General features: G+C 48.2%; 2 protein-coding genes across 2 annotated transcripts; both read right to left on the bottom strand.

Moving 5' to 3' along the window:
* Positions 1 to 602: 602 nt before the first annotated feature.
* Positions 603 to 3,873, bottom strand: LOC141970457 (keratin, type I cytoskeletal 19-like). Its single transcript, XM_074927087.1, has 8 exons — positions 3,403 to 3,873; positions 2,780 to 2,862; positions 2,432 to 2,588; positions 2,077 to 2,238; positions 1,586 to 1,711; positions 1,266 to 1,492; positions 1,019 to 1,107; positions 603 to 622 (listed from the first exon to the last, which is right to left on the bottom strand). The coding sequence occupies exons 1-8, from the start codon at positions 3,871 to 3,873 to the stop codon at positions 603 to 605; spliced, it is 1,335 nt and encodes a 444-aa protein (XP_074783188.1).
* A 3,135-nt stretch (positions 3,874 to 7,008) lies between these two features.
* Positions 7,009 to 12,834, bottom strand: LOC141970453 (uncharacterized). The gene is made up of 8 exons (XM_074927081.1): positions 12,094 to 12,834; positions 11,268 to 11,350; positions 10,663 to 10,819; positions 9,855 to 10,016; positions 9,350 to 9,475; positions 8,894 to 9,120; positions 7,734 to 8,116; positions 7,009 to 7,313 (listed from the first exon to the last, which is right to left on the bottom strand). Exons 1-8 carry the CDS (start codon positions 12,832 to 12,834, stop codon positions 7,288 to 7,290), a joined length of 1,905 nt encoding a protein of 634 aa, XP_074783182.1. The 3' UTR covers positions 7,009 to 7,287.
* Positions 12,835 to 20,987: the final 8,153 nt, after the last annotated feature.

The raw sequence follows: 20,987 nt of genomic DNA, 5'->3' as shown, positions 1-20,987 counted from the left end.
AATGTGACCTGTATGTCTGGAAATTAATTTTGCATCTGTGCTCTCGATCCACACCCGTGTGCGTTGTCCTGTTTCACCCTCACCCCATTGTGCCAGCCCCTCTTCCACCCCCCCCCCCATTTTTTGGCCCTTTATTCCCCACTAGAGCCAGCCCTGAGCACACAGCCCCGCCTCAGCAGCTCAGCCCGGAGTTCTCTGCAGGGGAAATCCCCCTTTCGCCCTGCGGCCTCAGGCCGACTCTGGCCCCTCGTTTGCCACACGAGGCTCCTGTGTTACAGGGGATGATAGGACAGCCTGTGTTTGACTGGTTAGCCTGATAAATACCTGTTCAAAGTTTTTAGAATTAAATTTCTCAGACACACTGCTTTTATTTGCATTGCAGAAGTAAAGTTTTATTAGAGGCAGTGTTATCAGCAGAATTTAAGCCCTTAAACAAAGAACCAGTTGAGTAAGCATTGCAGAACGGAGGAAGGCGATGAGGCGGGTGACCAGGCGCTGCTTCCAGACTGTTCCAGATGCATCAGCTGCGCTGCAGAAGCGCGAGGTTCAGTCTCTGTCCCTGTTCGGTGCCGTTCAGCGGGTGCCGGCGTCACTGCCACGGCTCAGCAGATTCTTGACTGCCCTGTGTAAAGACAGAGCAAATCATTGCCTTGAGGGGAAATCGGATCTTCCCTGCTGAACTGAATTCTTTCACCTAACATGCTGGATTAGCAAGAGAAGCTCAGAGGTTCTGAGGCCAGCAATACCCTAGGCACTTTCTTAGAACTGTATTTAAAAAAGCATATCCCATCCTCTAAAGTTTAAAATCGGTATTTATATTTAGGTAGAGGGAGGGGCAAGACTCACTGTATTTTACCCCCCGATTCCTCCGTGACAGAGTCAAAGAGGTTCTCTCATTCCTGGGCCGGGGAATCTTGCCCAGCCCAAACTACAAAAATTTTTTCTGACAAAATATCTTGTAGTCATCAGGATGGGTGTAACCCACTAATAAACATGTCGTCATGAAGTGTTGTCTTACCCGTCATGTCACCAGACTGGGAATGAGAGTAGGAAGTAGAATATGAATGGGAGGATTTTCCACCTCCTTGGAAAGCTCCTTGGGAGGCACTGTAAAAAGAGAGCAACTAATTCACAAAAAAATCCCTGACCACTGGATATTCAGGCAAAAAAGATGTTAATGGAACTCCACGGACAAGATGTCTCTATTAGCAATTAAGTACACAGGGATTTCGTTTTATTCCCTTGCTGTACTATGGAATACGTACACAATGTCTTGCTGTCCCTCCTGCAGCAGCGCCCGGTACTGCGCAATCTCCTGCTCCAGGCGGGTCTTGATGCCCAGGAGCATCTTGTACTCCTGGTTCTGACTCTCCATCTCGCAGCGGATGCTGGCCAGCTCCTCCTCCACCGAGTTAATCTGCCCTTGGATTTGTTGCAGCAGGCAGCCATAGCGAGATTCGGTTTCGGCCAAGGAGTTTTCCAGAGAGTTTTTCTGGAGGCGGAAATGCAGGTGTTTAGGAGCGGAGCTCTCCCCCTGCCGGCCCGTGCCGAGGAGGGCAGGGCCCAGCGATCCTGCCCCACGTACCGTGCTGAGCTGCGCCTGCAGTTCGATCTCCAGGTTCTGCATCTCACGTCTCAGCTCAGTGAGCTGGTGGCTGCTCGTCTGGATGTCCTGGCTGCTGGAAGTGACCTGCTGGTTGACCTCTTCGATCTGCAGGAGACGAACCCCAAACTCACTTTCTGAGTGAGAAAATCCCCTCAGGGAGCAGCTCTGCTGCCTGGGAGCTCAGAGAGCCAGGGAGCCTCTCCCTTCCACCCCGTCCTCATCGAGGACAGCCCCCTCATTGCTCCGTGGATCCTGACGTTCCACCCCCCTTGGCCCATCAGACCGGGCCTGCTCCCCCTCTGCCCCTGGAGCTTTTCCGCGGGGGCTTTTTCCCTCCCGTTCCCCAGCCGTGCCAGTGAGGTGCAGGTGAGCAGCCCCCTCCTCTCAGCCAAAGGCATTGCATGCCCCGTACTACCGGGGCGTCTGGGGATCCCACACAAGGAGACGCCACGTTGTGCGTTGCTACGTACCTTGACTTCATACCACTGCTCAACCTCTCTGCGGTTCTTCTCGATGAGCTGCTCGTATTCGTTTCTCAGGTCGTTCAGTATCTTTGTCAAGTCTTCGCCGGGGGCAGCGTTGACCTCCACGCTCACGTCGCCACCAGTTTGGGACTGGAGCTGTCTCATTTCCTGCAGAGCCCGAAGAGAGACACGAAGAGCACGGGTCATTTCTTGTGCTGGGGCCACTGGGCAAAGCGGTATCAAGGTCCCAAGGAACGACAATCACACGATGTCAGGCTGAACTGATTTGACACGTAACTTTGGGAACCCTGAAGAATCAAAGGACTCTGTCTTGGGCACGTTCTTTATCACGGGGTCGTACCTCCTCATGGTTTCTCTTCAGAGCAATCAGCTCGTCCTTCAGGGACTCGAGCTCGGCCTCCAGTGAAGATCTAACCAGAGTCAAGTCATCCAGGAGATTTCTCAGGCCATTAATATCAGCCTCCACAGTCTGGCGAATGACCAGCTCATTCTCATACCTGTGCCCGAGATAAGAGAGAAAGAGAAGTGGGGAAAGGAGATGATGACAGTCAGCAGCACCCATCTTTCCGAGTCAGTATCCCAGTAAAACATGACGACTCGGTAACACCACTCGGGGCAGTGCTGCCTTGTCTCCTGAGATTATGAGCAGGATTTGAAAGACAAGCAATATTCACGGAGAGGTACTCACTTCATGCGGAAGTCATCAGCAGTCATCTTGCTGTTATCGATGTCCAGAAGCAGCTTGTTATTGTCCACAGTGGCAGAAATGATCTGCAAAAGGGGAGGTTGGAGAGGAGTCTTCCTGTGCTCAAGACATCCAGCACAAGAAGCAAGAAGATGCCAAGAATTTTTGTACGGATTGTAAGGAAAGGCCTTGGTGCTTCCATCTGCTCTGCGTGGACAAAGGCAGTTCAGATCTTGCCCTCCAGGTGCTTTGGCTTTGCAGCCCTTGCGGCTGCACTGGGTGGGACTGGGAGGACTGGAACCCCCCCGTGCCTGGTTTGGAGCCGCCTGTGCGAGGTGGGATTTCCGTGAGGTGCGCCGGCGTGTTTGTGCCTGGTGGAGCCCTCCTCGATGCCTCAGGCCGTGCCCGCAGGGCCCATGGCTTTGGCTTGTGGGGCGGTGAGGGGCTCTGGTCCCCCCAGAGAAGGGGGGCGCAGCTCGGCAGGTTTCTGCCCGCGGTAGCACCAGCGAGGCCGCCCAGGAGATCCCTCCCAGCCCTCCAGAGCCAGCGCCGGGGGGAAGGAGCCGTCCTCGTGCAGGGGAGCGGCGCGCGGGAGCTGGAGGCACCGTCACCCGGGGCTGTCCTACCTGATTCTGGAGCTGTTCGATGGTCTGGTAGTAGGGGCTGTAGTCCTTGGAGACGCTGGGAGCTTGTTTCCTGTACCAGTCCCGGATGTGGAGCTCGAGCTGAGCGTTTTCCTCCTCCAGCCTTCGCACTTTGTCCAGGTAAGCAGCCAGGCGGTCGTTGAGGTTCTGCATGGTGACCTTCTCATTGCCGCTCAGAAGGACGTCCCCCCCCGCCCCAAAGCCTCCGCCAAAGCCACCGCCAAAGCCTCCTGCCAGGCCGCCCCCAAAGCCCCCCGCGAGGCTGCCCGCGCTCAGGCCCCCCCCGTAGCCGGCGCCGCACGCTGCCCCGCCGTAGCTGCCCCCGCCGATCCCAGAGGAGGCGTATCGCCTGCAGGAGACGGAGGAACTGCGGCCTCCGCCGCCACCGCCGGCGCCTCCAGCTCCGCTGCTCCGGTAAGAGGTGCTCGATGTTCTCTTGATGCTGCAGCTCATGGTGGAAGGGATCAGCTTGTGGCCCAAGTGCAAAGCCCTGCACAGCTCGACGGAGGAGATGAGGCTGCAGCCTCCCGTCCCCGCTGACGGCTACTTATACCTTGCTGGGTGGGTGGCACCTGCCAGGCAGTCCAGCTTCCCATGGCGTTTGCCAGCCCGAGCGCTCACGCCAAAAGTGATGTGCTAAGGAAATTTTGTCTGAGGTAAGTAAAAGGCATTACCGTTCTGCTCAAGTATGTCTGTGTTGATTCATACAAAACACGCACTGCAATTTGATGTGGGTGGCTTTTTGTTGGGTATTTTGTTGGATAATACAATATCTCATAGCTTCTATTAATCTGGCAATAAATCACTAGTCATGGGAGTTAATGAAGGCTCCGCCTTGACAGTCTGTCTCCTTCAGTGTTCTGGGTGGCGAAATGCAGCTTTTGTCTTCTTGCTGCGATCACAATGATTCGTAAGACCCGCAGCCTCCAAGGGACATTCATTCATTAAGTTATCCAAAATTTACACTAGGTATTTAGAAATCTACTTCAATCTACTGAAGAAAAGTATTAACCTTTAGAACTGCATTCCCCTGTCTGGGCAAGAACTTTACACCGAATCTTTTACTCTGTTGTCGCTGCTTAGACTGAGGAAGGTCCTTCTGGTATTTAACTTTTTCTGACAGTGCAGGACGGTGATTGCAGTCTTTTTTCTTGTTGAAGAAAACTGGGTGACAGCCACAAAGGTAGTATTTTCAAGGGAAAACATATGAGTCTTTTCCTATCAAACGTCTATTAATTTTATTTTATTTGTTTGAAATGGACTCATAGGAAATTGAGAGGAGAAATGTTTGATATTTCATATTTTCATCATCTATTTAAAATACCCATTTCTCAGACTGTCCTTGAAACATCCAGTGCGGTAGAAAATAAGTTCAATGAAACGCTACAGTGCCAAAGATTAGATCTTAAAAAAAAATAATCTTTAACTGAACTTGTTACAGTGGCTTGTCTTTGCCAGCTGTGAGAGTGTATCTTGCAACACAAAACACAGAGTAAGGAACAGCTGTGTATTTTTTTCCACTGTCTGTGCACCGTGGGATGTTCAGTGAGTTCCTGTTTCCACCTTTACCAATCCAGCTTCTATGAAACCGAGAAGAGCCTTGAACAGAAAGAAATTCTCAGGTTTCCAGCTGGGCAACAAATATTGGCCGCGTAACTCCTCCACGGGAGTCGTTTGGCTCCTGTCCCCCAATTCCATCGCTTCCGTGGAAGACCCCAGCTCTCTTCCATTCATCCAGACACTGTCACCATCCAGACACACAGGGTCTTCCTCAGTCTTTGTTCAAGATACAGCGAGATTCCTTATTCCCCTCTGAGACACTTTTTTAATTTTCCTCAGCCACGGCAGTGGCTTTCTCCTGAAAACCCTTCAATCCCTCTACCTGGATCCCGTACCAGGTGCCGTCTCCGTTCTGCCTACTTTAATCCCTTCTGAACTTCATCCTATGATGTGTCAGACTTAGTGCCTGTTGGTCAGCAAGGTAATTATGCGACAGGAAGATAAATACTCTTTAAAGATTAATTTAAAGTGTAGCTTGACATCTGGAGGGAGCTGTAAGGCCAAGGTGCGGGCGGGATCAATACAGCACCCTCTAGAGGGCTCTGGCGTAAGCGCAGCAGATGACTTGGAATTCATCACGTCACATCCTATCTCTTTCTCGGTGGTGTGTGCAGTCTGAGTACCCGAAACAAAGGAAGAGAAATCGGCATTACTAGAATCTCATTCTTCCTCTTGTGTGTCCCTGGAAATATTTGTGCAGCACAAAGTCTGGTTCGCACGTCTGCAAAGCCTGGTTCATGCAAGCAGGGTACAAACACAGATTTTGGTTTGGGGTAGGTCAAGTATTTCTACTTCCCTGAGTGGTTTCCAAGTGTTGAGAAAGTTTGTGTGGCAATGTGACCTGTATGTCTGGAAATTAATTTTGCATCTGTGCTCTCGATCCACACCCGTGTGCGTTGTCCTGTTTCACCCTCACCCCATTGTGCCAGCCCCTCTTCCACCCCCCCCATTTTTTGGCCCTTTATTCCCCACTAGAGCCAGCCCTGAGCACACAGCCCCGCCTCAGCAGCTCAGCCCGGAGTTCTCTGCAGGGGAAATCCCCCCTTCGCCGTGCGGCCTCAGGCCGACTCTGGCCCCTCGTTTCCCACACGAGGCTCCGCCGGCCTGGGCGCGTTTTGGTGACACTTGGCTTCGGCAGGGACGTCCTGTCCTGCCGGGGCTCCGACAGAGCCTCCTGCAGACAGCTCTGCCTGCGGGGAGCTGCAGAGACGGGCGCGCGGGGCAAAGTTCTTTTTGTCAATAAGTCTCTGGAAATGGGTTTAATCCATGGGGGTGGGCTGCGCTGAAACAGGTTACTGTTTATTTTCATAAACAGAGTTGTCCCACTTGCTGGAGAAAGCTATACTGTAATTTCACATAATGACTGTAAAAAAACATCTAAAAAAGCAGGACAGAAGAAAATGCAAGGGCCAAAAGACAGCTAATAACCAGAGGGCTTTCCGATTATTTGCTTGTTGAGTTGCTCCAAGCTGTCACAGCAGCCAAGCAATCAAATTTTTTGCAAACTCCAGTCAGGAAGGTTTTTAAGTAACAGTTGGATGTGGCTGAAAGGTTTATGTTCATTTTCTTTGCAGTACAGAACTTCCTAGATCTAAAAATAAACATCCCAGGTACTTTCCCATGGACTCCATCGTCCGAGATCCCCAGTTTGTGCATTTCCAGGTTAAACCAATGAGTGTCAGTCAAGTTTCTGCGAATCACAGATTGAAAAATTCCTTTAATTTTACAGTCGAGGTTCTGTAACCATTTGTGGTGCTTTGTGCCCGGCCTGGGTGGGTGCGTATTTAATGCCAACTTCATCGGCATTCCCGTAGTGCTGAGATTCTGCAGTGTGCTCTGGGCTGATTATGATCTGCCCTGAATGCTCAGAAATTGTGCTTTAACTCCAGAGTTCGTTACCAACTGCTGTGGCGTATCATCAGCTTTTCTACCCGGAGGCGTGTGTGGGCATGGCTTTGTATTTTAGGTGTTTACACCTCCAGAGTGAAAGAAAACCTCCACACAGGGTTCTGGTTGCATCAGACAGAAATGAAGTTTTATTAGCGACATTTTGATACAGAACATCCCAAGTCACCCACAGGTCGAATCTGTAAAGCAAGGAGCTGAAGTGCCAGAGATTGAAGCCACAAAGCGTGCGGGCAGCAGCGTGTAGCGTGCGTGGCGGGCGGCCCGCCCGAGCAGCTCTGAGGGGCCTTTCTGCACGGATGTGGAGAGCATCTGCCTTCCCTCAGGAGCATGGGGAATGTGAGGATTGGGGCCAATTTCTGTTTGAAGGGTCTTGCACTGTAGGATCCTCGATGTTTATTCTCAGTCAAAAGATTTCCTGCCGTACCCTGTTTAGAAATAAAGCAGGCGTTAGTTCCTTCAGCGCCGGCGCTGAATCTCCGAGGCACCACTAGCCACCAGGCAGGAAAGCAGCTTGATTATGCAATAGGTGACCACGAGCATTCCGCCGGCGTGGCACAAAAGCAGCGATGTTTGTGAGGGTCTGCAAAGAATGAGAGGGATGAAGAAGAACAGCCGGGTTTCAACTGCGTGAGCAGCTGTTGGGACCCGCAGATTCAATAGACACTGAGTGTGGGTTTCTTAAGCAGAGTCGATCCTCTGCACATGAGTTGGGAAGAATTATTGATAAAAGTAAATCTAACAGTTCCCAGAAATTTCCGTTTCTCCTCTGGAAGAGTATGTTGAGGCAGAGTATAAAGGAGTAAGGATGGGCTGAGAGAACCGTGTGCCCGTACAACAGTTCTCACCTTGGCTTTCACCCCCGCTCCTGCAGGACTGAGACTGGGAAGATGAAGAGTAGGAGTGGGAACTGCTGACGCCTCCTGAGATCCTTCCTCCTCCTCCTCCTCCTCCTCCTCCTCCTCCAACAATACTACCGCTGCTTCCCCCTCCTATTCCTCCGCTTCCTCCTCCCATTCCTCCTCCGCAGCTGCCTCCTCCCATTCCTCCTCCCATTCCGCTGCCAGAGGAAATGCCTCCACCTCCATAGCCACCACTCATGCTACTACCTCCTCCTCCTCCTCCTCCTCTTCCTCCCCCAGAAGAATAGCCGCCACCTCCTATTCTACCACCTCCCATGCCTCCTCCCATGCCTCCTCCCATGCCTCCTCCCATGCCTCCTGCTGGGATTCTGTAAAGAGAAAGAAAGGAAAAAAAAAGTTAATCAAATGCATTTTTGATGTCAGAAGGAAATTATTTACAGATACTGCAGGGAAGCTTGCACTTCTCGTGTCTGTCCTTTTAGAACCTAGCACAGATCCGCAAGACAACTGATGTGTGCCAAAAATCAACCTCTCTCAATTTCAGCTTGAATGTGCAAAAGGTTTTGCTTTACCCACATTCTGCTCAGATATTTCTTGCAAGATTTAGCAGTGCTGCTTTGTCGGTGTGTGGTGTCACTGCGCTCCGAATTGGAGAGGCAGAAAATGAAGCTTTATCTCTTCTTTCCAGCACCACTTACAAGCAGAAGCAGGCTCACTGCGTAACAGAAACCCAAGGAGCTTGAGCCATCAGAGAACTGCACACTGAGACTTTATGAAGGTTTGGAAACTATGGTCGGTTTTCTGCTTGCAGGCTTTTCCGAGGTGACCTCTGTCTGTTCAGCTCCTGACCTTTTCTGGAGCCAGGGCAGAGGGAAGTCTCTGTACATGGGTTTCCCTGTCCAGCCCCAAATCGGTAGCTCAGAATTCCTGCATTAATTTTTTTCACATGATTCATATTCTCAACAGGTTTGCCAAGAAATGTGTAGTGCCTCAAACCGAGGAGGCGACTGGTCAAGGGAGCCGAATTAGCCTCATTTCTGCGCAAAATCTGTTTTGCAAATCTAGACTGTTGATTTCCTGTCTTTGTGACTAAGCTGGCAAGCCGGGCTTTACACGGGGCTGTGGTCCTTTGTCAGGTTACGTACACAAGGTCTTGCTGCCCTTCCTCAAGCAGCGCCCGGTACTGCGCAATCTCCTGCTCCAGGCGGGTCTTGATGCCCAGGAGCATCTTGTACTCCTGGTTCTGACTCTCCATCTCGCAGCGGATGCTGGCCAGCTCCTCCTCCAAGGGGCCGATCATGCCCTGGATCTGCTGCAGCTGCATGTTATAGCGACGTTCCGTGTCTTCCAGGTTGGATTGCAAAGAGTCTACCTGCAAATGGAAAACAAAATATACTGTTTAGGGGAATGTGGCAGGCGTAACTCATTTTTGTGGAGAAATTCGAGATCTTCACAAGCCGGAAAAAAGTGTATCTTTGAAGATAAGTAGTGCAGTGTCCCATTCTCTAGAGATGGAGCACTTTCTAGGTGGAGCCCCGCTTTGATTCCAGTGACACATACAGCCTGTCTGAGGTGAAGCAGGAGCAGTTGCCTTTCCCTACCATGCTGATTTGCGACTGCAGCTCGATTTCCAGGCTTTGATATTCACGTCTCAGCTCAGAGATCTGTTGGTTGCTTGATTGTATCTCCTGGCCACTTGAGTGGACTTGTTGATTAACTTCTTCCATCTGAAAAATTCACATATAAAATTGAGGCATTTTTGATAATAAAAAACATTGTGGGGTTATCATGAAAGCAATTAATAGGAATGAAGGAAGATGTGATGTAGATTGACTGTGTACATCTCCCACACACCACTGCTAACTCACTCTGTGTAATCCCCCTTGCTACAGGAACACAGAGATCCTTTGTGCTTCGCCACGTAACCTTAATACTCCAGCACTGACCTGTGACAGTAAACTGCTTAAATCATTTAAAGTTAATGTCCCTTAAACAATACGTGGTAAATTGCCTTTCCTCTACTGTAAACTGGCAAGTCCCTGATGTAAACAGGTCCAGTTGTTTCTGAAAGATTTAGTAACTGAAACCCCCGCTCCCGTGCTTTACCTTGGTTTCATACCAGCTTTCCACCTCTCTCCGGTTGTTCTCAATAAGCCGTTCATATTCACAACGCATCTCATTTAATTTTTCCATCAAATTAATGCCAGGAGTAGCATTGACCTCCACATTGACATCACCACCAGATTGTGTTTGCAGTCCTTTCATTTCCTGAAAAAAAAAACAAAAAAAAAAAACAACAAACCCCACCAGGTTCTTAAAGGGTGAAGTGAGGAGAAATGTCATAGTTTCAAATAAAGGGACGTGAATCCTCAGACAGCTGCATCGCTCCTGCAAAGGGAACCTCACCTGCCCTTGGCATCAAAGGGAGCAGTTCTGCCAGTCCCCGGGCAGACTTTACAGCGAACAGCAGCACCACATACACCTTGACCCTGGCATTTTCTCCTCAGGGTCATACGGAATTCTATGCAGTGTGCTCTTTGTGAACATCCTTTTATGTGTTTTTGTTCTCAGTGGGAAATATCACTGCAGATAGTATAAATATTTTCTTTTGACTCCTCCGTACATTCTAGCCAATTTTCTTTCCATGACTTCAGCCACAAAATTGTACTTTGTACTGAGAGCCATTCATCTCCCTGGTCTCATTTTGCCACACGTTGACCTGGGTGTCTTATTATATCAGTTGTGGGCAGCTATGGGTGCTGCATACTCCTGAAAATCAAAGCCAGGTCGTGTCGAGTTGGATGATCAAAGCCAGCGACCCAAAGCTGGTTGCTGCTAGTGGAAGAAATCCACAGGAAATTCTCTGAGCGTTGAGCTTTCGTTAGTTATTATTTTAAAGTGTGGAGAAACTTACCTCTTCGTGGTTCTTCCTGAGATAGATCAGTTCCTCTTTTAGGGATTCAAACTGTGTCTCCAAGTCAGATCTGGCCAGAGTCAGTTGATCCAAAAGTGGACGTAATCCATTAATATCACTTGCCACGCTCTGGTGCAGAGTATATTCAGTTTCATACCTAAACAACAGACAAGAAAAAGGTAAAAGTGCTGCCAGACCTCTTTGTTATCTTGGTTATGACCAGTTCCCACCAGTACGTCTTTCATCTTTGATCCCATTGCTCAGTTCTTAAAAGAAAGGACCTAATTTAATTCTCTTTCCATCTCCGGTAGGTTTGTTTGATTTCAGTACAATTTCTCTCTCTGAGATTTATACGATGAAGATTATGTTTATAAATCTACATTCAGGGATGGAGAAACTTCAAATGTAGTCCTTCAAATGGCACTCTTCAGTAACTTGTCTGGAGGAAAATAATGAAAAACTAAAAAAATCATTCTCAGAATGCTTTTCCCAACAATTCTATATTCTGTCATTAGAGCCAAGAGGCTACAGCACCTACAGAGATTAATTGGCAATCTGAACTGGGGGGGGTGGTGGTGAAATGAGGCAGGAAGGGAAAGACTCACTTCAGTCTGAAGTCATCCACAGTCATTCTGGTGTTGTCAATGTCGAGAAGGATCTTGTTAAGGTCCACGTTTGCACCAACAATCTGAGAGGGAGAGGGCAGATGTTATTCAGGGATCACCTTTTCAGCCTGACAAACAGATAGAGGGAAGAAATACCTGTGCAGAAACGCATTTCAGTGGCTCTTTATGGTAATGTCGAGCCTGACTAGTGCTGCAGAACCATACTGAGAGAGAAGAATTTATTTCTTCCAGTTAAAAGATCTTTTAAGTGCCTTTGCTGTCAGTTTTGATCCATTAAAAATATACTGTTGGAAAGAATAACTAAATAAACTCACATTCAAAAAATAGTGGGTAGACGTAACTACCATTGCATTTGGCACCAACCGTATTCATGTAGGAGACAGGGGACTATCGACTGGCTGAGGGCTAGAGCCAGACTAAATGCACATCGTCTCGTCCTCTATATTCACAAGAAGATACAATTGATGTGGCCCCTGGGAGCACAACATAAGCAGGCAACGATTTTATCCCCCCTTGGAGAGCGTGAGGGACAAAGAGGCAAGAGCGCAGCGCTGAAGGGAGCACTGGGCAGGGCCGCAATGGTGCACCCGTGGTGGTGGGCCCCTGCACCAAACCACGCTGCCCGCGGCAGAGACAGGCGTGCCGGGGTGCACGTACCACCCCCGGCAGAGAAAAGGCACCACGCAGGCTGCTCCCCGGCTAGGACAGAGGGGGGAAGATGTTGCGCCAAGGCGCGATACTCGCGGCAGGAGGCGAGTGCCGTTCTAATGAGGGTCTGCCCAAAGTTAGTCAAATTACATCATACCTGGTTCTGCAGTTCTTCAATGGTTCTGTAATATTGGCTGTAGTCCCTGGTGGAAGTGGGACCTTGATTTTTATACCACTCCCTGATCAGGTGTTCAAGTTGAGTATTTTCGTCCTCCAAGCGTCGCACTTTATCCAGGTAGGAGGCCAGGCGGTCGTTAAGGTTCTGCATGGTCAACTTCTCATTTGTGGAGAGCAGCCCGGAGTCTTCTCCAAACCCCATTCCACCAAAACCACCTCCACCGTAGCCACCGCCGCCGCCGCCATAGCCACCGCCACCAAAGCCACCGCTACCCCCGAAGCCACTAAATCCACCTCCGCTGTATCCACCGCCGCCAAAACTGCCTCCCCCGAGGCCAGCTCCATAACCACCGCCCATTCCGCCAAAGCCACCCCCACCTGAGCCGTAGCCTCCTCCCATGCTCCCACAGCTCATTCCTCCTGCGTAGCTGCCACCACTCATTCTCCCACCGTAGCTACTGCGGCTAATCCTTCCGCAGCTGCCGCTGCTAAAGCCCCCTCCATAGCTGCTCCTGGAAGCTCCTCCACCAAAGCTTCTCCCGGAAAAGCCTCCACTTCCTCCGGAAGAGGTGTATCTTCTCGAGGACATCGAGGAGTATCCACCAGACTTACGCACTCCACAGCTGCCACCCCCTCCACCCCCTCCGCCACCGCCACCGCTGCCACCACCACTGCTGCTAATTCTGGTGGTACTGGAGGAAGACTTAGTGCCACAGCTCATGGTGACAGCAGGGAAGCGTCTAACCACGATCCCAGATTTAGGTGCACAGCCTGATAAGATTCAGGACTGCAAATTTTCATCCCCAGCTCTCTCTATTTATACTTTTGACAGTGGGTGTCACCATCAGGGTGTTTCCTTCTCCCGGGGCATTTACCAACCTTGTTGTTTGTGCCAAGAATAATTTGCTGAACAATATTTTTGTGCTGATATCTCAGGCAATCTAGCCCATTGCTGGGTTTGTGGTGTTTGTTTAAGACCGAACATTTTGTATCTTTTGGGTGGCATTCTTTTCATTTGGCTTGCTCTGGAATAGGTAGCCTTTTGCCTCGTGCAGCCTGGATCTGCTTTACGATGGAAAAAACCACTTTCTACAGGATCCTGTCGAAGCTCACACTGAGAGAACGTGCACCTGATGGAGCTCTACAGAGAGAATTTTTGTTCTCAGTTCTTCCCTAAAAGAAAGCAGATTAGGCCCAAATCTCTCTTGTTAGACTGTACATTTATTTGTTCAATTATTAATCTCCTTTCTTTGCTAAGCTTTTTGTAGCTGCTACTGTCAAAGACTGTTGTTCTCTTTTGCTCCTTCATATTTTGTGCATTTAAGATCTTCTACACTGCTTATATTCTTCTTCTCACTATACATGATAGGGCAAGAGTTTTATTAATAGCACTGTGTGACTTGTCTGTTTGGATTGTCCAACCTGTGGATCCCTGCCGTCACGTAGAGAACATGTTTATTTATATGAGAATCCTGTTTCAAATTTCGAATTTCTTATTTGAAAATGAAAATCCTTCCTTGGTGAGGAACAGCACGCTGGAGAGCTAAGTCCTAGAAATCAAAGAGAAAAAAAATTAATGGATTTTTTTCACCAAAGAGCTGTTGATCTAAAATAGGAAGATTAAGAATACTTTAATTGTATTATGAAGTCAATTGTAGCACAGTTATAAGCTGTATTAATGCAGACAAAGACCTATAAACTACTGTGTGGGAAGACCTTTTATGGTTTAATATAAAACTGCTCATTCTCTCTGTTGTTACTGTGTCATACATTACAGGTGATAGAGTCATTATATATACTGCTCTTAATGCAGAGATCCTCGAGACTCTGTATCCCGAGAGAAAAGCTGAAAAGCCTTTTACACCAATCCGCTGAAATCAGACTGAGAGCACAGAAGAAACTCCACGATATTTCAGTCTTGCCCTGATCCCCAGAAGTTCACCCAGGATGGACTTGCAGATGGTTTTCCTCCCCATCGTTAGCTTTGATGCTAAAGCAGAGGATCTGAAGACAGAATCGCATGTTTCTGAAAACTCTGTGAGAAGGGTCGGAGTCAGGGCGAACAGTGCTGACTGACGCTGGGTCCAGATGACTGTCACCTGCGAAACACACTCCTGTTCCCATGTTTCATCTTTGCCCTGGGTGAAAGCTGAATATTCTGGTTCCAGTGCGGAATCTCATTTCCTCGGCATCCACCCAGCTCTGTTCTTACTCTGAAAGGTTTATGAGAAATTCACCTCTGATTTTTTAATACAGTAGAGACCTCGTTCATGCAGACAGCCAGTCCCCACGGCTTAGCTGCAAACAGCAGCACAACCATCAGCGTCTGTGGCCCTGCTGAGCTGGAGCCCGAGCTGCTCCAGGTTGCTTGGAAGAAAGCGCAGGTTTCTCCAGTGACAGTTTTGTCCTGCGTTACTGAAATGTCTTCATCACCTTTCTTCCTCTCTGGTTACTCGTCCTCTAATGACCGTAAGGTATTTATGAAATGTCACGATCTTGCCCCAAACCTCAGGTGCAGGGACCGAGAGGCTGCTCCCGAGTTGCTGCCCTTGATGCTGCTCCTCAGCATCTCCAGCGGACGTTTGCAGGCGGCGGGGCAGCGCAGCCCGCGCTTCCCCAGGGCCACCTCGGTTTGGAACCGGATTGTGCGTTGCTGCTGGGTTTTACACTCTGCTATCGGTTTCCGTGTGCGTGATTCTCTTACAAACTGTATTTCTGCCCTTAACTTCTGGACATTTTTTATGTTAAATTAAGGATTATTTAACATTTTCTGAGTGAATCCATTGTCCTGTCCTTTGCACTGTGCTTTTGCCAACATTGCTTTATTGCTGCTTATGCAATCTCTTTCAAAAGCTCCCTGATTTTATCTTGCTATTTGATATACTCAATGGCTTAAAGGTGACGAAAGATTTAAAGTAGCTTGATGATGTGATAATTTCTCTTTGATTCACAGCTGGAGGATGGTAGTGTCACCTCAGCAGCATAAACACCGTTTCTGGGCTTTTGCGTGTTCTGTTACTGGTGCTGAAAGGTGTAGCTTGCTATACCCAAAATGGTTTTTCTTTTTAGCGTTGTTTTGCCTTTGTGTCTGGGTAATGTCGTTTTGGTCAGTGGGGGCCCTTTTTCACAAATTCCACTACAGTAAGTAAAATGGATTATCATGTTCAAATTTCCATCAGTGATTCCGGTGATATTCCCTATGGATGCTTTTCACAGACAAGCTGGAACAATCTATGGGTTTGTTAGCGGGAGCGAGCAAAAAATTCTCTGGAATTATTAAAACAAGAGTAAAAACATTTGCCAAAAGAGCCTCTTAATCTGAGAAACGGCATTGTTTCCTATTTTATTTATTGGTTGTCTTTTTCTATATGCACTTGTTCTATATGCACTTGTTCACAGCAACTTTTCCATACTGGAAGTTTCTTCTGACATATCTTATTGTATGCATGGAATTTTTTTTTATTTTTTTTTTTTAAAAAAAAGCAATGAAAGAAGAGTCAAGCCATTGAGGGTGGAGAACTTTAGATTACCCCAGCATTTCAGTTTAGTTCTATATTATTACCAGTGTCTATATATAAAGGACGGACACAAAAGATTTTGCCTTTAGATCTTTGGTAGCTTTTAAGTCACATCCTCATAAAATGTTCCTTTTTGTCTTTAGTGTTGCTATTATTTCGGTTTTGTTGCTAGCTCAATCTTAGTGCTTTTTATAGAAATCCTGCTGGCTGTTAGGGTATGCCGCATTCTTAACAGCTGAAAATTTTCCTTGCGATATTTTGTTTCACAGTCACTATGTTCTCAAAGATGTAGTTTGTCTCTTTGGACTGTAATACTAACGGACCTGAAAAATACAGGTGAACTCTGAGTATTTCATCCTCTTGTAAAGTTGCACCATTGAATTCCCTCCTGGCATATTTTAATTTATTGATTATTAAATATTTATCTGCACAAATATTTACGAACCAGAGAAGATCCATCCTGTGGACAGGATGAATTTTTCCTTTCTGAGCTCATTTAAAGAGCCTTCAAAAATTTTTGTTCTCTGACGCTTTCCACCGGTGTGTTTATCATTTATGGCATTGCCTAAAGGAACTGGCAATTTTAGGGCTTTTTCCTCATCTCTTTCCTATATACGATGCACAGTTTAATCGTTACTGGTTTTGTGTTGGTACAGCATCCAGCACGCCGTGTACCATCGCTGGTTCCAAACCAGACCCGAGGAAGGACGTTTGGAGCGCAGTGACCAGCGTTGCTCAGCCCAGAGGATCCGAACGTTTTGGCACTGACTCCTGCTCCTTGCTAAGCTCAGCACATGCCACATTTCAAGTACCGCTGACATTCTTTCACTCTCTCTCTGTTATTGTTTTCCTTTTAATCAGGCCTCCGTGATATATATCAAAGAAGTGACTGCCAAGCATCAGAATGAAGACAAACTCTGCGAGCAGCCCACGCTGCTGTATATTTTAACAAAACCAGGAGCCTGATACAACAGGCTGGAGCTGCTGCGTTCAGAGCAGACCTGGAGAAAACGTTCTCCCTTGTGTGTGCACTGAAAACCAAAACCATTTCCCTTTAGTTCAGTGTCATTCTGATACCGTACCTGAGGCAAGCGCTGGAGCTGAGTCTCTTGATCTCTTTAATAAACTCTTCCCATCACTCTTAACAGAGATTTTTGTGAGAGGATCTGTTTTCACCTGGGAGTCTGTGATCACTCTTCATTCCTACTTCATCTCGTAATGTCCTAGTGAAATCACAGTATTTCCAAAGAATTTTAGACTAGACCCACCAAAGAAAATGAGGACTAGAAGTTTCAAACCTCTGGCACGCTCCTAGCACACACTTTTGTGCAGGGTAACTTGGATCTTCCGTGCAGTAGGTTGACAGGAGGGATGCCTGTTGCTCAGATCCTGAAAATGTACACACCATTTTTGTCATTTGGCTGTGACAGCCAGGGGTCAAGGCTTTCGTGCAGGTTACAGGCTGCTAATTGCTGCCTGCCAGCTGCCACTGCTCAGTTCTGTCTTTTTGAGCCAGAATCAGAGTTGTCCCTCTGTGATTACCCGTCTCCTACAGGGTGATGTCAATTTTACTGGAATAATTTTTGTTGTTGGTACCAAAATGGAACAGTGTTTTTCACATTGCCTGCAGCAGCTGGAGGGCACGATAAAAGCAAATGAATCCCAGCCCGTAAAGGCATCAATCCGCATATTGTACTCTCTGTTGCTCCAGCTGACGGATGGAGGAGAGGCATCCGCTCTCGGAGTGTTTCACGGGGAGGAAGGTCGTGCTGGCCTGCGGGAGGCTGCTGGGCTGAGCTCTGCCGAGGGTTTACACACACTCCAGGGCAACCTGCCTGGTCTCTGCTTGCCAGGGGCAAGTGGGAAGGAGCTGGTGCTTGCTCCCCTTAGCCTCAGCCTCGTCTGCACAAGTGCAGCAGCAGCCTAGAGAACTTGTTAGTCGAAAAGTAAGATGTAGCAAATGTAATAATTCAAGGTGGTTAAATACTCACTGAGCCAGGAGCTGGGAATTGGAGCTTTGGACTTCAGCCAGTCTAAGGGTAACTAAGTCCTGTTTATGCCCGCTGCCTCTGGGGATCTGCCCCCTGCTTGATTGTCCACATAGAGAATTATTATCACAAAAAACCAAATGACTGCCTAAGCAACCTCCTCATGGGAGTGAAGAAAGCGCACGAGGCCGTGCCTGTGGAGGAGGGCGGGCTCTCAGCAGATTTCCCACTTTCCCCCCTCCCGCAGCAGGGCAGTGCAATGGCACACTTGGCTGTGCTCGTTCTGAAGCCCATGAATGTCGCCTGCGTAGCATCTGACAATTAATGGGGCTGACAATTAATGCTAAACAAAAGAGACATCAGCAAAATATATGCATAGGCAATTTTGAAACGACATCTGTGCCTTCGAATGGACGGATGAATTGCCCTGGGAGTACAAACACAGGAGTGTGTGTGCACATTTCTTTTTGCCTAAGGTTGTCCTGAAGGTCTTGTTCTAACACGTACCACAGTTTTCTTCCCAGAGCACTAATAGGAACACCAGATAAGTATCCAAATTGCAACATTGTGTACTCATAAAATTAAAGCTTATTATGCTGATTAATGCCTAACAAAATGCATGCAAATAAAACGTGTGAGCCTCTCCTCACTACCCTTAATATCGCTGGAGTCCCACTTCAAGCATGCCCTAAACTTTGACACCTGACACTACAATATCTGTATTTCTTACTCCTGCTTGGCAATAGGTTTTCTAGCTCTGTTCCTCTACATAAAGTTTTTTCGCATCGCTGTTATTAATTCAATCCTGTTCTCTCAGTAAGCAAATGCTAGTGACGCCCTAGATGCAGATTTTTATATATACAAAATGGAAAAAGGAAAAGATACTTCAGCTGACACTTTCTTTTAGGGGTAGTTGTCTTCTTGTCTGAAATGAGCACTAATGCCACCAAAAGTTTATGGGTGGTTTGTATTTATTTTGCCACACACTGTAACCTGTAGCAAATAAACTTTATCGCGAAGCGTCTTTGCATTACAGCTGCAGACTCACACAGATCTGGGGTTTAGGTAAGGAAGAGCACGGAATGATCAGTGCGGAGCAGTAAAAGTAGGGAATAGTAACAGCATATTGTTTATCCTAATTGCTCGGAAATTTTTCCTTATTTCTGTGCGTGATGATAACATCTCCGTGTGAGCACTGGAGCGGGCAGCCAGCACTGCGTCCCCACCTCCGCGTGTTTGCGCGGAGCTGCTGCTCCTCCCAGGGCTGAGCTGCCGGGAGGATTCTCCTTCCCACACTTTGGACTCTTCAAGTTTCCTTCTGCTTTGCTCTCACGAGGACTTGTTTCAGTGGAACTGCTTCTGCAAGGTTAGACGCATAGAAGCTAGATAATTAGATAACTGGCAGTAAAAGTACTAAAAGTAAGTAACATTTTTGGAAAGGGGCAGGAGCAAAAGGTGTCAGGAGTTCCCAGAGCTGCCACGACGGTGCTGGGCAGCAAGCTCCAGCACAGACAGATCCCTCCTCCACCTAAATTGTATGTGACCTCCCTAATAGCCTCCCGGGTGCTGCTGTAAGGCCAGAGGTGAGGTGAAGGCCTGTAAATCACGCTGTAAAAGCCAGGCAGCGTGCACTCAACAGAAACGTTTTTGAGATTAACTTGGCAGGCTCCTGGGGGAGGTGTGAGGAGCAGGGCTCCTGGAGCGGGAGCGTTCTTTAGTTCAGGCTGCTAATAGGTCTGAAAAAGAATTGTAACAGCCTGCAAGAGGTGTTAAGGCTGCCAGAGCAATCAGAGGAAGGAGGTTTGGGGGACAGCTAGTGATATACAGACAAGTATGATTTTATGCTGCAAGGGATTTAAAATTAAGTAGGAGATTTTGCAGTAGGAGGGAGATGGGGGGATCCTGGAAACGGGATCCACGCTGCCGCTCCGCAGCCAGGTCAGGGGGGTCAGTGTGTGCTTCTGTATGAAGGGTCCCTTGGCAAGACACGCCAGTTCCTCAGGCCCCCATAGAGACTGGTCAGAAAAGAAAATTTCTTCTTAGATTTTTTTTTTTTTCTTCTCAAATACTAATCACATTGGCCAAGAGCCTGGCAGAAGGCGATGCCGTGAATCACTGGCACAGCTCTGCCCAGAGCTCAGGTGTGCAGGATTCCCGTTCCCACAGCTCAGTCTGTGTTTCTCAACCTTCTCCCGTGGGTGATGCCTTCCTCAGAGGGAAAAAAACCACAACCCGTGACTGCAGAACAGAGAGAAAAACTTACCCAGTGATACTGCTATCGGGTTCCCTTTGTTTGTGTTTAAGCAGATGAGTCAAGAAGCGCCAGCGGTGAGGGATGGATCAGGGAGCAGGGCTCGGGTCAGGGGCTCTCTGAGTCGTTTTCAGGTGAAATCCCCCAACAGTTGGTTTCAGCAGTTCAGCCCAGGGCGGCTGTGCTTACGCAGAGCCCACACTTCGGTGAGCCCCCACCAGAGGTGGGAAGTGCTGCAAGGGACAGGGCGTGGGGGAGCGGCAGGGGGAACCCTCCAGCCAGTTGGTGCCACCCGGGGCCTGAAGGAGGGAAAACAAAAAGTTCAATCTCTGTCTTTTAGGGCATTTGAACCTTATCGCCGCGAGCAGTCCCTCTCCTGTGTGATCTGTAGCAACCCTTAAACCTGGTTTTGGAATCTTCTCTTGGATATTTATTTTTTTTTCTCTCAACCTACCACGGGGGTTTGTAAAATCATATGCTAAATATTAATAATTTGCCAGTCTTCTTTGTAAAGTGTGTTCCTGTTTGTACTTAGATGTGAGAAATGCCCCGAAGTGGAAATAAATAGAAGAGGCCAGGAATTGTACAGCTTCCAGACAGCAAGGCAGGGTTATGATCAGTAAAACCAGCCGTGACTTCCTTCCTCTGTCGGAGCATACGTGTGCTCCGGGGTTCATACTCCAGCCGTATGAACGTACTTTACCACGCAGCCAACCCCTGCCACAAAGGAGGGATATCCCGTTACTGAATTTACCCCTTTGTCATCCCGTAGGTAGCACTGGAAATGTGCTCATTTGGGGTAATTAATTGTGGGTTGCTTGAGCTCTGCACTCTGGGGTGTTTTGGCGCTGGGAGTTGAAAATTTCCATCTTTAAATTCCACGATAAAAAAGTTTCATACTGCGTTTCCGTGACTCCTTAGGAAGTCACCAAAGAATCTTTCTAGGCAATAGCCAGTTCCTTAAGCCCACCCTGTCTTTCCCTGACAGGAGTTAATAGCAGAAACCAGTAGGGTTTGCGGGGGTCACCAGAACATTGTACCTGGCAGTGTATTCTTCAGAGTTTTGCCCAGTTAGTCTTAAATGGTGAATATGTCGCAGCAAACTTCTGGGTGTCGT

Source organism: Athene noctua, chromosome 25 (genome assembly GCF_965140245.1).
Source record: "Athene noctua chromosome 25, bAthNoc1.hap1.1, whole genome shotgun sequence".
NCBI lineage: Eukaryota > Metazoa > Chordata > Aves > Strigiformes > Strigidae > Athene > Athene noctua.
The sequence above is the reverse complement of the archived record's forward strand: the minus strand, read 5'-3'. Positions and strand labels throughout refer to the sequence as shown.